The sequence below is a fragment of the Nannospalax galili genome, unplaced genomic scaffold, assembly GCF_000622305.1.
Source record: "Nannospalax galili isolate Female #2095 unplaced genomic scaffold, S.galili_v1.0 scaffold251, whole genome shotgun sequence".
NCBI classification, from domain to species: Eukaryota; Metazoa; Chordata; class Mammalia; order Rodentia; family Spalacidae; genus Nannospalax; species Nannospalax galili.
In genome coordinates, this window is record NW_008329576.1 from 1,666,787 (window position 1) to 1,680,488 (window position 13,702).

At 43.5% G+C, this 13,702-nt stretch overlaps 2 protein-coding genes across 2 annotated transcripts in view; one reads left to right on the forward strand and one right to left on the reverse strand.

Moving 5' to 3' along the window:
- The window catches only part of Gtsf1l (gametocyte specific factor 1 like), a 6,623-nt gene extending 535 nt beyond the window's left edge, over nucleotides 1–6,088 (reverse strand). The window contains exons 1-5 of the mRNA XM_008839208.1: nucleotides 5,996–6,088; nucleotides 5,646–5,766; nucleotides 5,413–5,511; nucleotides 3,433–3,499; nucleotides 1,458–1,525 (exon numbers count right to left, since the gene is read on the reverse strand). Coding sequence (XP_008837430.1) covers nucleotides 1,458–1,525; nucleotides 3,433–3,499; nucleotides 5,413–5,511; nucleotides 5,646–5,766; nucleotides 5,996–6,088 — 448 coding nt within the window. The remainder of the gene's footprint in view (nucleotides 1–1,457; nucleotides 1,526–3,432; nucleotides 3,500–5,412; nucleotides 5,512–5,645; nucleotides 5,767–5,995) is intronic.
- Nucleotides 6,089–12,064: 5,976 nt separating this feature from the next.
- Nucleotides 12,065–13,702, forward strand: part of Nckap1l (NCK associated protein 1 like) — a 52,431-nt gene continuing 50,793 nt past the window's right edge. Inside the window, exons 1-2 of the mRNA XM_008839224.3 lie at nucleotides 12,065–12,225; nucleotides 13,384–13,494. Coding sequence (XP_008837446.1) covers nucleotides 12,124–12,225; nucleotides 13,384–13,494 — 213 coding nt within the window. The 5' untranslated portion in view covers nucleotides 12,065–12,123. The remainder of the gene's footprint in view (nucleotides 12,226–13,383; nucleotides 13,495–13,702) is intronic.

The following is a 13,702-nucleotide window of genomic DNA, read 5'->3' on the forward strand; positions in this document are numbered from 1 at the left end:
TGGAGGCAGGAGCTGGAGCACAGGCCATGGAGGAACGCTGCTTACAGGCTTGCTCCCTTGGCTCCTGCTCAGTCTGCTTTCTTATGCAACACAGGCCCACCTGCCCAGGGGTGGCACCACCCACAGTGGGCTGGGCCCTCCCACATCACTCATCAAGAAGATGCCCCTCAGACATGGCCACAGGCCAGTCCAATAGAGGCAATTTCCCGATTGAGGCTCCCTCAACCCAGGTGTGTCAATTTGACACTAAAGCTGTCCAGCACATATGCATGTAAGTGCATCACACATGTATGTAATACCTAGAGAAGACAGAAAAGTGTGTTGGATACTCTGGAACTGGAGTTATGAATGGTTGTTAGCTGCCATGTGGGTGCTGGGAATCAAACCCAGGTCTTCTGGAAGAAAAGCCAGTGCTCTTAACTGCTGAGCCATCCCTCCAGCCCCGGTTTATATATTTTTAGTGTTGGAGATTGAACCAGGGCCAGGTGCATGTGAGGCGAGTGCCTGTCACTTGAGCTGAATCTCTGAATATTTGTTTTTTTATGCTGATTATTTTTATTTTATGTGTATGAGTGTTTTGCCTATAAGTGCATCACATGCATGAAAAGCTCACAGAGGCCAGAAGAGGACGCCAGATCACCTGGACTGAGCTATAGAGCAGTGTTAGCTGCCATGTGGGTGCTGCGAACTGAACAGGGCCCTCTGGAAGAGCAGTTAGTGCTCTTAACTGCTGAGTCACCTCTCCAGCTCTCACCAATGAGCTCTTTCACAAAATGTTTTAATTTTTTTTTTTTTTCTTTTGAGACAGCCTTGGTTGTCCTAGAACTCACTATGTAGACCAGGTTGGGCTCCAAATCACCAAGATCTGCCTGCCTCTGCTTCCTGAGTCCTGGGATTAGAGGTGTGCACCATCATGCCTGGCTGGCTTTGATGTTTTTAAGAAGAAAAGTTGTGTAAGAATCTTTTAAAATGGGGGTACTTGCTGGTCTTGCATAGGACACAGGTTTGGTTCCCAGGCCCACATGGCAACTCACAACCATCTGTAACTCCAGTTCCAGAAGAGCCAATGCTTTCTTTTGGACTTTATGGGCACTGTACCCATGTAGTGTACTTACATACATACAGGCAAAACACTGATACATATTAAAAAAAAAACAAACCAAAAACCCCAAAACCCCTGTGCTGGATAGCTTTAGTGTCAACTTGACACACCTGGGTTGAGGGAGCCTCAATCGGGGAATTTCCTCCATTGGACTGGCCTGTGGCCATGTCTGAAGGGCATCTTCTTGATGAGTGATGTGGGAGGGCCCAGCCCACTGTGGGTGGTGCCACCCCTGGGCAGGTGGGCCTGTGTTACAGCAATGAACCAGGACAACCCCCAAAACCAGTCTTTGAAAGTTTAGATCACAATGTTAATACTAGTTAAAACTTTGTTGATCTTACAAAAGTTACTTTACCTTCTCCCCAGAATTTATAGTTGTTAGGATGTTTATCAACCATAGCCTCTTGGAATTGTCTTGAGTCACTATAGGAGAGGACTACAAGAAAACAGTTAGTTGAAAACCAAGAACAGAGAATTAACTGTTATAATTAGCTCTAGGCAGTGAAAGTTACTTTGTCAAACAATTGATATTAACTGCTAAGTGTCAGAGTAGGAATCTTTTTTTTTTTTTTTTGTCTTTTTTGAGACAGGGTCTCTCTGTAGCCCCAGCTGGCCTAGAACTTGCTATGTAGACCAGGCTGGCCTGGAACTCACAGAGATCCGCCTGCCTCTGCCTCCCAAGCACTGGGATTAAAGGTGAGCGCCTTTATTTTTCTCTTCGACGTTCACTGCGTTCTCTACGCCTTCCTTTCTCCTATGTAGTAGTAACTCCACTGATGGCTCTTGTAACCCTAAGGGTTACTTTTGAGCTTGTTTGGCTGGGGATCCTGATGTTTCCTAAGTCTTAGGAACTGGTATTCTTTAAAATCTTTCACAGAATTATGAATGTTGGAGTAGAGCCGTTGAGAAAGGACCCAGAGCCCTAGCCACACAGTGTGTATGTGCCAGAGGTCAGTGTTGAGTATATTTTTCACTTGTTCACTTTATTTATTTAAAATATCTTTTATTTACTTATTTATTTATTGTGGGGGGCATGTGCTATAGCACCTGTGTGGAGGTCAGAGAACAGTTTATAGGAGTCACCTCTGTTTTCCATCATGTGAGTTTTGGGGATCAGACTCAGGCTTGGCAACAAAGTCCGTTTCGCCTACTGGATTATCTTGCTGGCCTTCCACATTTTTTGAGACAGGATCTTTTCACTGAACCTGGATCTTACTGATTTGGTTAGGCCACCTGGCCAGTGAGTTCCAGGGATCTTCTGTGTGTTTCCCAGTTGTGCGATTACAGGTGCTTGAGATTATACCTTTAATCCCACCACTTGGGAGGCAGAGGTAGGTGGATCTCTGTGAATTCAAGTCAGCATGATATACATTGTTTTAAGTTGGCCACATAGTGGCCTACAGAGTGAGACCCTGCCTCAAAGGAAAAAAAAAAAAAAAAAAAAAAGAGTTTAACTTTAGGGTTGGTGACATGATGGCTTAGAGTAGGTAAAAGTGTTTACCACCAAGCCTGATGACCTGAGTTTGATTCCCAGAATCCACATGGTGGAAGAGAACTGAGTCTAGCAGTTTGCCCTCTGACTTCCATCACATGCCAGGACATGGGTATACACACACACACACACACACACACACACACACACACACACAGAGACACACACAGACACACAAACACACACACACATAAATGTAAAAAAATGAAAAGAGCTAGGTGTAGTGGGGTATGCCTTCAGTCCCAGCAATATGTAGGCAGAGGCAGGATGATTTCTGTGAGATCAGGCCAGCCTGGTCTACACAGTGAGTTCCAGGTCAGCTTGGGGCTACAGGGAGACCCTGTCTCAAAAAAAAAAAAAAAAAAAAAAAAAAAAAAAAACAAAACCCCAAATGAAATGAAAACCCAAGTGAAAACCCAAAACCAAACAAAACCAAAACAAAATTAAAATGAGTCCAGGGTCTCAGTAGTTAACAGCACTGGATTCCATTCCTAGCACCTACATGGCAGCTAACAACCTTCCAGTTCAAGGGTATCTGATGTCTTCTGGCCTCCGAGGGCATTGCATGACATGAATGTTCTTACATCCATGCAGTCAAAACTCCCATACACACAAAATTAAAAATAAGTCGGGCGTGGTGGCGCACGCCTTTAATCCCAGCACTCAGGAGGCAGAGGCAGGTGGATGTCTTGTGAGTTCAAGGCCAGCCTGGTCTACATAGTGAGTTCCAGGACAGATGGGGCTACAGGGAGACCCTGTCTCAAAGAGACAAAAAAAAAAAAAATTTAAGCAGAGTTCAACTTATTTTCTCATGTGATGAATATATAATTTATCTCACCTTTCACAAACCAGAATTTTTGAAACAAAACCCTCAAGAACAAATGAAGGAGAATGATGCATGTGATCTGGAAAGGCGGGAACGAGAACAAGAAACATGCATGCTAAACATTTTCATATGGTTGCAGAGCAGGCTAGCTGGTAGCAGAGACTTCAGTCTCTCTGTTGCTGAGAAGGGGCTCCTCCAGGGACTCCGTGTCCACTCCTTATACTTAGGCATGATCATTATGTGACTGTTTTGCCAGTGGAAAATGAATGCAAGCATCTTCCAGAAGGAGGTCATTAAAAGGCAGTTGCTCCTTCTCCATTCTGTCAGCTTTGGAAGCCCAATGTGGAAGGTGACAGCCACAAGCTAAAACAAGTCCGAGTCCTCATGTCACTGTTAGCCACTGAAAAACTTCTGGGGTTTACACACAACAACTTTGAGAACATACTTTGGAGTATATATGCTGTAGATGCTAGCATTGTTCCTACATACGTGTTTATTTATTTTTATTGTTTTTCAGTGCTGGAGATGGAGCCCAGGACCTTGTGCATGTTAGACTACCTGGCCAGTGAGTTCCCCTGGGTTGTGGCCCTATTCCATATGTAGCATTAAGCTTGATTGTGGGCAGCCAAACTTTATGGACTAGCAAGATGTGTTTGAGGAGTGACTTCTCTCAAGGTAAGGGTAGACAGCTGCTGAAGGCCAATGAGGCCTTTATATAACACTCTGCATCTCAGAGACTGGACACGACACGAGATAAGAGAAACTCCAACTTTTCATATTTTAAGTTTCAGATCAGATACTGGCAAGCTTTATTTTAAACTTTATTTTATTTATTTAAATTTTTTGTTAATTCTTTGAGAATTTCATATATTTTGATCATATTTTCCCCAACTCCTCTCCGATTTAGCTATACCTTTTTTTTTTTTTTTTGGTTTTTTTTGAGACAGGGTCTCTTTGTAGCCCCAGCTGTCCTGGACCCCACTATGTAGACCAGGCTGGCCTCGAACTCACAAAGATCTGCCTCCCTCTGCCTCCCAAGTGCTGGGATTAAAGGCGTGCGCCACCACGCCTGGCAGCTCTGCCTTTTTATACACCCCAAGTTTGTGTCCTCTATTTTTGTTGTTAAATAATCCATCCATTCCTATTTGTGCTGTCCATACACTCCTGGGTATGGGACCATCCTCATGGTCCACCTATCAGGAGCCACACATTAAAGAAAACTGACTCTACCTCTGCCAGAAGCCATCAACTGTCCATAGCTCCTCAGTTAGGGGTGGGGACTCTTTTTTTTTCTTTTTTGAGACAGGGTCTCACAATGGCTAGGAACTTGCCATGTAGTCCAGGCTCGCCTCTAATGCACAGATACCTGCCTGCTCAGTGAACTTTTTCACTCTTATAAATGAATTTAGATTTTTAGATCACCTTTTTTTTTTTTTTTAAAGGAGTTAACAGTATTAAGCATACTTTTGTGTAATGAGCAATTCTTTATTGAGTACACTGGAAGAGGCAGAGAAGCTGGGCAGTAACTAGAGTTCCATCTGCAGCACAAGGCAATGACCATATGGGGCCGGGGTAGGAGATATCTCTGAGAGTAGTTCTTGTTCATTTAGGGCAAAATTTTTTTTTGTCTGTAGTTTCCTATTCTGTAGTTTACACCATTTGAATGAAGGCAGTCCAGATTGGCCAATGTATGATTCTAGGACTTTAGCGGGAGCCGCTGAGCCTGAAATCCCAGTTGTACAATGTCTTCCATGCAAATCAGGGGCCATGCAAAGTAGGGCAGTCCTTGTCAAAGGCTGGGGTCACAGGGCTGGGCTGTAGCTTAGTTAGACCATTTTTTACTGGGCTGCTTCTCTAGAGACAGACAACATTCTTAAATTTACTCATTTGATTGTTCTAGGGAAGGACTTTTGTGGGAAGAGTATAGAGACTCATGACTTGGGGCTGTGCTGTTATTTATAAAGAGCCGTGGGCTTCAGGTTCTGTGCTCACCTACATTCCCGACATCGGGGTCAGGAATCTGATCACCAGCATTAGGAAAGTTTTCATTTGCTTCCAAACTTGGACAAATAATCTTTAGATTAAGTGGCTCTGAACCAAAGTAGAACAGGTGTAGAAGTAGAAGAGAAGCTCCTTTTTGTCTTTTATTCCTCACATTTGGTCAAGGCTTCTGTAACTATGACATATGGGGCTGTAGGAAGCCATTAGAACTTGGCACTGCTTACCATCATCCATGGCACTTCTGCTGGCGCAGTTGGCCTCGTGTTCCTTGACCCTTTTGATTGGAACCACATGGCAAGCATTATATTTGCAGCTAGCCATCTTTTTAGCGATCTTTAGATTTTTCTAGAAGGAAAAATTCCTTGTTAGGTTTTGCCTGTATTCCACCCCCAGCTCATTTCTGGAAATGCTGAAGAGGTATTATGTTCCAATGTTAAGACCCGCCAGTTTCTCGCTATGATCAGAAGCGGTTGTGTTTTGCTTTCAAAATGAAAAACAAAATAAAAAAACCTATCTTTTTATATTCTGAAATTTCTTTTTTCTTTAGTAATTTACAGTTATTGGGAGAACTTACCGTTTTGCATGATGCCAGGTGGTACTGTAACCTGCTAGCTGGTATCTTGTGGTTTGGTTCATAAGGACATCTATCTATAACTTTTAATTCCATTGGTCCTAAACGGCAAGAACCATAGGTTGGAAAAGAAAAGATGAACACTTAAAATCAGGTTGTCTTGAGATAGGCCTATTTTCTATTCTTTTTTTTTTTTTTTAACATTTTATTTATTTTATGTGTATGAGTGTATTGCCTCCATGTATGTGAGTGCACCCATGTCAAGCAATGCCACGGAGGTCAGAAGAGGGCTTCAGATTCCCCTGGGACTGGAGTTAAGGACGGTTCATAGCTGCCATGTGGGTGCTGGGAATCGAACCCAGGTCCTCTGCAAGAGCTGAGCCATCTCTCCAGCCCCTATTTTCTATTCTTAAAAGCAATGGCTTAGCAGTAAGAACAGGGGACAACTGGAGTTCAGATCCTAGGACACTACATTGTGTGGCTCACAAGTGCTTGTAACTCCAGCTCCCAAGGGATCCCATGCCAATTTTTGGCTCCCACAGGTACCCACATGAAAGTTCACAACTGTTTGCTAATTCTAGTTCCAGGGGATCAGATACCTCTTCTTACCTCTGAGACCCCAGGCATGCATGCAGTACACATACATGCATGGAGATGAACACTCATACACACATGAAAAAAGAAACATGGTGTGAAATACAGCTATCTTCAGTCTTCCCTGTGAAAATTTTGAACTACAAATGCAATAGCTTGCTGGTTATACCAAAGGAGAACTTCTCTGCTGTCATGCTTTGAAAGGCCCCAAATTAACATTATAAATAATCTTACAGGTTGTTTTAATAGAGTGATTGGTTTCCAAATAGAATATTAAACAGGCAAGAATCCTTGGGAAAGTCACAGACCTGGATAAGATGAAAGTCAGTATTTGCATGCTGGAGAAAGCAAGGCTTTACTGCTCTGCATTCCCTCCCTTCTCCAACTTTTCTAAAACGAACTACTAATTGTCAGATGAGTCAGCATAACTACTATGGGAGAAGGACTCAGAAGAGTAACAGTATAATGTTGGTGTTTAGACACTTGCTTAAGAATGCTAGTCTGAAATCTCCAAACGTGTAGATATTAACATATGAAGACTCCCAGAAGTGAACTAAAAATAAACCAAATCTGCATTTTACTGCCAATAGGGGGCCCACTCTCCTCTACGGCTGTCTTAAGCTGTCAGAGCAGACATTTGTTTCAGGGTCTTCCAAGTTTCCAGGCAACAGCTATAGCTAAGATTTCTGCAAAGTGGTGATGTATATTTTGATTGGCGGCGGGTGGGGGTTTAGAAAAGATCAAGGCAGAGTGTGGGAAGCAGTAGGGATAGAAAAGTGCCCTAGAACAGACTATTTCAATTCTGCTTTGCGCTATGCCTAAGGCATAGAAAAAGGGCATAGAGCTAGACCGTTAAATGTCAGTTTTTCCTGAGGGCATTTTGGTGATTAAATCCAGGGATTTAGACTTAGGTAGCTTTTGGGAACACAAGCTAGGGTGATTCTTTAAAGATTTCACTGCATATTAATGATTATATTAGGGCCATGGGTACTTCTTATAAAGTGAATTGACTTTTTGGAAAATAAAAGCTATAGTAAAATCCATTATTGTATATCATTTAAAAAATATTTATTATTTTCCTTTTATGTGTATGAGTGTATTGCCTGCATGTATGTGAGTGCACCCATGTCATGCAATGCCACGGAGGTCAGAAGAAGGCTTCGGATTTCCCTGGAAGGGGGCCATGTGGGTGCTGGGAATTGAACCCGGGTCCTCTGCAAGAGCAGTCAGTGCCCTTAACCGCTGAGCCATCTCTCCAGCCCTGGAAAAAGTGTTTTAATAACCATATGTATCCATATGTGGTCTTCAGAAAACCTCTTATTTCAGCCAGTGGCCTAGAAAAGTATGAATTTTCATCAGGCTGCCAAGTCTGGTCTTAACAAGTGAAGACTGCTTGAGGATATGCGCTGAGGATAGGAAATGGTGGATTGTTCATTAATAATTGAAGGCTGCATTTTCCACGGAGGGAGGGCGGATTTTTATGGGGGCCTTTTAATTTAACATATGCCAGACTTGGCAAGAAATTCTAGCATAAGGATGTGAGACCTACCTTATTCTCAAAGTACTGTCCCTCAACAATCCCATGGAAAGAGGAAGGCAATCCTGTAAGTGACACAAAATGAACAGAAGTTTGAGAAAGCACAGTACCTCCTGCCCCCCAGTCAACAATGGGAATCAACTTGCTGTTCAAGCTTTGTCTTCTGTTCCTCTTCCCAACACAGAGCTTTCTCAGAGGTTTGGAAAGTTTTAGTGTCATAGTGAAGTCTTCTGGAACATGAATGTCCCATGGGGAGCACTGGGAGTTTTAAAGGGACAGATCCTTTGGTACCACTCTAGAACTGCTGGATCACAATCTTAAGAGTGGAGTCTAGTTGAGTGTGACTTTAAGAGTTCCTCAGGGGATTCTGGCTGACAGTTACTAGGTTACTAGGTTACTTCCACCTTTCTCTCTAGGGCAACCAAATCTCTTTAGCGGGCCTCTTCCAGTTCACAGAAGGAACTGCTTCTATGTTTCCAATAAGTCCCTAAAGACCACCTGTCATCATGATCAGCTCCCATCCTCACCTTTTTCTTTAGGAGGAGCTGAGTAGAATTCTACAGAAAATGGTGGCCCACCACACATTTAAAAATCAAAATTTCAGTTTATTGTTGATATACCTAATCCAAAATGCGAGGCTTTGAGCTAAACATACATATAAAACAAATCATTGAATCACCTCCATAGTTGTATAAGGGATTATCAACCACCATTTTATAGATTAGGAAAATTAACCCAGTGATGATAGCTGAAAAAGGCTAGCACATGTTTGAACAGCATTAATGTTTGAGGTAACACAGAATGCTGAAAGTATCTGATACATAGTAAAGAGGTTATTACTTTACATATATGAATCAATTTAATAATACAATGGCCCCATGCAATAGAAAGGATCACTATCAGTCCATTTAAAGGTAGGGAAGCTGCATGAGCTGCTAAATGATAGAGCTGGGAGGTAAACGCCAAGCTACCTGGGCCCAGAACCTGGGCACTTAGCCACTAAGTCATAAGGCTACATATAGCTCACTGTACTCAGCTGTACCAGAAGATTCTGACCCATACCAAAGTGTGTGCTTTTCCTCTGTACCAGCTGCAGGTGAATAAATGATACCATGCTCCAGCAATCTTTCACAGTAGGTGGGGAGAGAGTAGAATATGAAATGGGCATTTAAAGGTAGGACCTAAGCTGGGCACGGTGGTGCATAACCATAATTCCAGCACTTGGGAGGTAGAGGCAGGAGAATTGGGAGTTCAAGGCATCTTGAGCTACTTAATGAGTTCGAGGCCAACCTGGGCTGTATGAAACCTTAGCTCAAAAATCCAAATAAATAAATAAACAAAAGGAGGAAGGCTAGGTGTGGTGGTATATGCCTTAAAGGCAGATCTCTGTGAATCTGAGGCCAGCCTGATCTATGTAAGTGAGTTCCAGGCCAGTCAGAGCTACTTAGTCAGTGAAGCCCTATATTAAAAAAAAATTGAGGCAGAATCTGATTTAGATGTAAAGCATATGCTAACAGTCCGAGTTGTAGGACTTCCAGAGGGGCTGGTCTGAGCACTGTTGAGCTGAATCCTGATGTTGGAATACGGTTTGGTTCAGCATGAGGAAAAGTATACGTAACTGAAGGCAGAAATGAACATAGCTTGCTTCCAGAGGACTGAAACATGGTCCCCACTAGACCGAGGATATATGTTAGGCGACAGCAGAAAACAAGACGTTTGACGTGGAGAGTCTTCAAGTATTTTTCTGGGAAAGGATAAGGAATAAAAGTGAGAAAGGCAACAGAAAGATACTGTCCCTGCGAGGCTGTGGGGCTGTGAGGCTGCCTCCCAGAGCCTGTTGTTTATTGTCCCCCAGCAAGGTAAAGGGCCCATAGAAACCCCACAGACCTCTTCAGCACGACTGGGTTGCCTTGATAATGGCGGGTGAATCGAATCTTCAGGGCTGATACCACAGACAAGCCCGCAGCTTTTTTTTTTTTAATTTATTTTATGTGTATGTGTGTATTGCCTGCATGTAGGTAAGTGCACCCGTGTCGTGCAGTGCCTGCAGAGGTCAGAAGAGGCTGTCGGATCCCTGGAACTGGAGTTACGGACAGTTGTTATCTGCCATGTGGGTGCTGGGATTCGAACCCCGGGTCTTCTGCAAGAAGTCAGTGTTCTTAACTGCTGAGCCGTCTCTCTAGCCCCAAGCCTACAGCTTTTTAAGCCTCAGTAAATAAACTGTAAGACAGATTCCCTTTCTAAAAATCCAAGGTCCCTCTTAAAGATGTTTGAAATTTCATACCTTAAGCATTTGGATGTTTCTTGAAAACAAAACACAACATTCTCTTGGGAGCAAACATGCTAAGTTCCTTAAATAACAATGCTGACCAGCTCTGACTCTTTTCTTCCACTCCCACCAGGGAATTTGGGCTCATGTGAAAAGCTCTGGTTGTGGAAAATGAGAATCATTAAACAGCAGAGAAAATGCCTTGAATGGCAGTGGATGACAAAACAACTCTGATTTAGAATTTCCCCCAGATCTTTTGCTTTCTGCCTCAACAGAAACTTGAAATGAATTGAAAGCTTTCTTGAGGTAGAGTGTTGATGCTTGGCTAGGCTGGTAAGAATATGTCAGTGCTAAAACTTATTCAATTTTCCAAGGTTTAAGGGTCATTAATTTCCTCTTGCTAATCTCCATTGATTTGGTTCTTCATGGACTTATTTTTTAATTTACTACTTTTGTTTTATGTGTATGAGTATATTGCCTACATGTATGTTAAGTGCACCTCTGTCATGCAAATGTCCTGGAGGTCAGAACAGGATGTTGGATCCCCTGGAACTGGAGTTACAGATGGTTGTTATCTGCCATGTGGGTGCTGGGAATTGAACCTGGGTCCTCTATGAGCAGCCAGTACTCTTAACCACTGAGCCACTGCAACACCTTTTTTTTTTTAATTTATCTTTTTGAGACAGGGTCTCCCTGTAGCCCCAGCTAACCTGGAACTCACTATGTAGACCAGGCTGGCCTTGAACTCACAGAGATTCTCCTGCCTCCCAAGTACTGGGAATTAAGGCATGCGCCACCACACTCTGCTAATCCTAAAAAGTTAAAAAAATTTTTTTCAATTAATTTTTTGTGGTATCTAACAAGTTTCCAGGTGATACTGCTGCTGCTGGATCACACTGGTAGAATCACTGTACTAGATACTGCAAAGGACATCAATAATATTAGGTACCATTCCTGTCAATAGGAGGATATGATGTAGGAGGGAGAGGGAGAGAGAAGATATGAGTTTAACAATATAACAAGGAAAATAGGCATTGTGGTCCATGCCTGTAACCCCAGCACTCTGGAGGTTGGAGGCAGGAGAGCTGCAGTTCAAGGACACTCTCAACTACCTAAGTAGTTAGGTTCAGTCTAATCTGGGATACATGAGACTTCATCTCAACCTTCCCAATCTTTATGTATATAGTTCTATATTATATATAGTTCTATATATAATATAGAACAGAACATGAAATTGGACAGAATAGTTGGGAAAAAATGGGATCTGACCAGGATCCTAAAGGATGCTGGGGTTTAAGGCTGAGTAGAAAATCAGAGGCATTCTTGATGGGGATAGAAAAGGGAAAGTGTAGAGGTAGATGGGGCTGGTGGTAGATATTTGTTTGGTGTAGGCTTCAGGACATTTGGAAGGAGCAAGGCCAGAAAGTTTAATCTGCACTGTGAGGCGCCTTCAACGTCTGTTGCTTTCCTCGGTCTCTGCCTATTGCACAGTCCACAAAGTGCTGCTCAGCAAGAAAGAGGAAGTGTCCTCTGCTGAGTGCACAAGAGGAAGTACCAGAAGGTTCTGAGGCCTGTGAGCTTTCCCCCATGAACCAATAGCAGAGGTAACAGGAAGCCCAGCGCACCAACCAGTCTGGGGCCTTCTACACAGAGGGCGTCGCTGCCCAGGCTGAGAGTATTCCGGGCGATTGGGTCTTGCTATTTCGGTACTCCCCTCTTTGGGTGGCCAACATGTCTTTGACCTCTGCCTACCAGCATAAGTTAGCGGAGAAGCTCACGATCCTGAATGACCGAGGCCAGGGGGTTCTTATCCGCATGTACAACATCAAGAAGGTAAGCACGGGTCATCCCTGCAAGATCAGGGCAGGAGCGCAGGCAGGCCTGCTAGGTAAGACTCCCTTCTTTTTTCCACTGCTTTACCCAGATGATACAGGCCACACAGTTTGGGGCAGTAGAAGGAAGCTTCATTTCAGGGCTTTCCCTTTCTAGGTCTGATTCTTGCCTTAACTGAAAGCACCATCTTCCTCTGAGGACTGAGGGTAGGGATTAGGGTGGGGCAGGGTAGGATAACTGTGTTCTGAGTGCTTTGGATAAGGGTCTGGGTTCTAAAATTCTGGGTCTTTTTATTGCTAATCCCTCCACACTTTTGAGATCTAAAGTTGGGTCTCTGGCAAAAACATTTTTTTTTTTTTTGAGGAATCATTTTCCTAAAAGGAAAAGAAATAGATTTTAAAACGATAGGTGTCAGCCAACCTTTATTCCCAGCACTCGGGAGGCAGAGGTAGGCAGATTTCTGTAAGATCGAGGCCAGCCTGGTCTACATAGCGAGGTCTAGGCCAGCTGGGGCTACAGGGAGATCCTGTCTTGAAGGGGGAAAAAAAAAAAAAAGTAGGTATCTTAAGGTCCTTTGAAGCTGTTCATGCTGTGTGTATGTTTAAATAAGAACTGTGAAACTGGGAGAAGCTGCAGCAAGAGGTGGGCCAGGGGCTGTCAAGCCATAGGAAGAAAAGAGATAAAGATAGGTAATGGTGGTAAGTGCCTGGGGGAGAGAATAACCGACTTATGGGAAGTGCATTTTGTGCATTTTGGGACTAAATCACCAGGAACATGGTTTCTGTGTCCTTGTGAACCCTTGGGATGCGATACTTACATAAAGGCTGTAACTGTGACACTGAGCTTTACATAAAGTCTAACCCCTGAACACTTTTCTCAGTACTTCCGGCTTCAATTGAGGGGTGGGGAAACCACTTCCTCTCTGTGTTAGAGTCAAGCCTATGTTAAGACAAGGTGCCCAGGTTGTTAGCTTTTAATATCCTTGGCTCACTGTCCTGGAATTTGCTCCTGACCTGTTCTCATGCTTTTATAGTGAGTTCCCAGACTGCCTTTCCCTCAGAGAGATGGTGGGAATGAAGGATGCAGACCGAGGAGTGTTTTTGAGGGGAAGAAATTGAAACACAAATAGTTTGTGCTGTTTTGTTTTGTTCTGTGTAGACCTGCTCAGATCCCAAATCCAAGCCACCCTTCTTACTGGAAAAATCCATGGAACCATGTCTCAAGTACATCAACAAGAAATTTCCCAATATAGATGTCCGAAACAGCACGGTGAGAACTCGAGCCCAGTGCTTTCATGATGTTGTTCTTGAATGGCTCAGACGTTCCACTTTTAGCTGCTTCTCTTCAAGTGGGGCAGGGGATGGGCCATCATTTCTCTTAGTTTTCCTAGACTCAAACAAGGCCTTCAGGCACTGAGAATTCTGAGGCCAGGTTCCCTCTCCCTCTCCCTCTCCCTCTCCCTCTCCCTCTCCCTCTC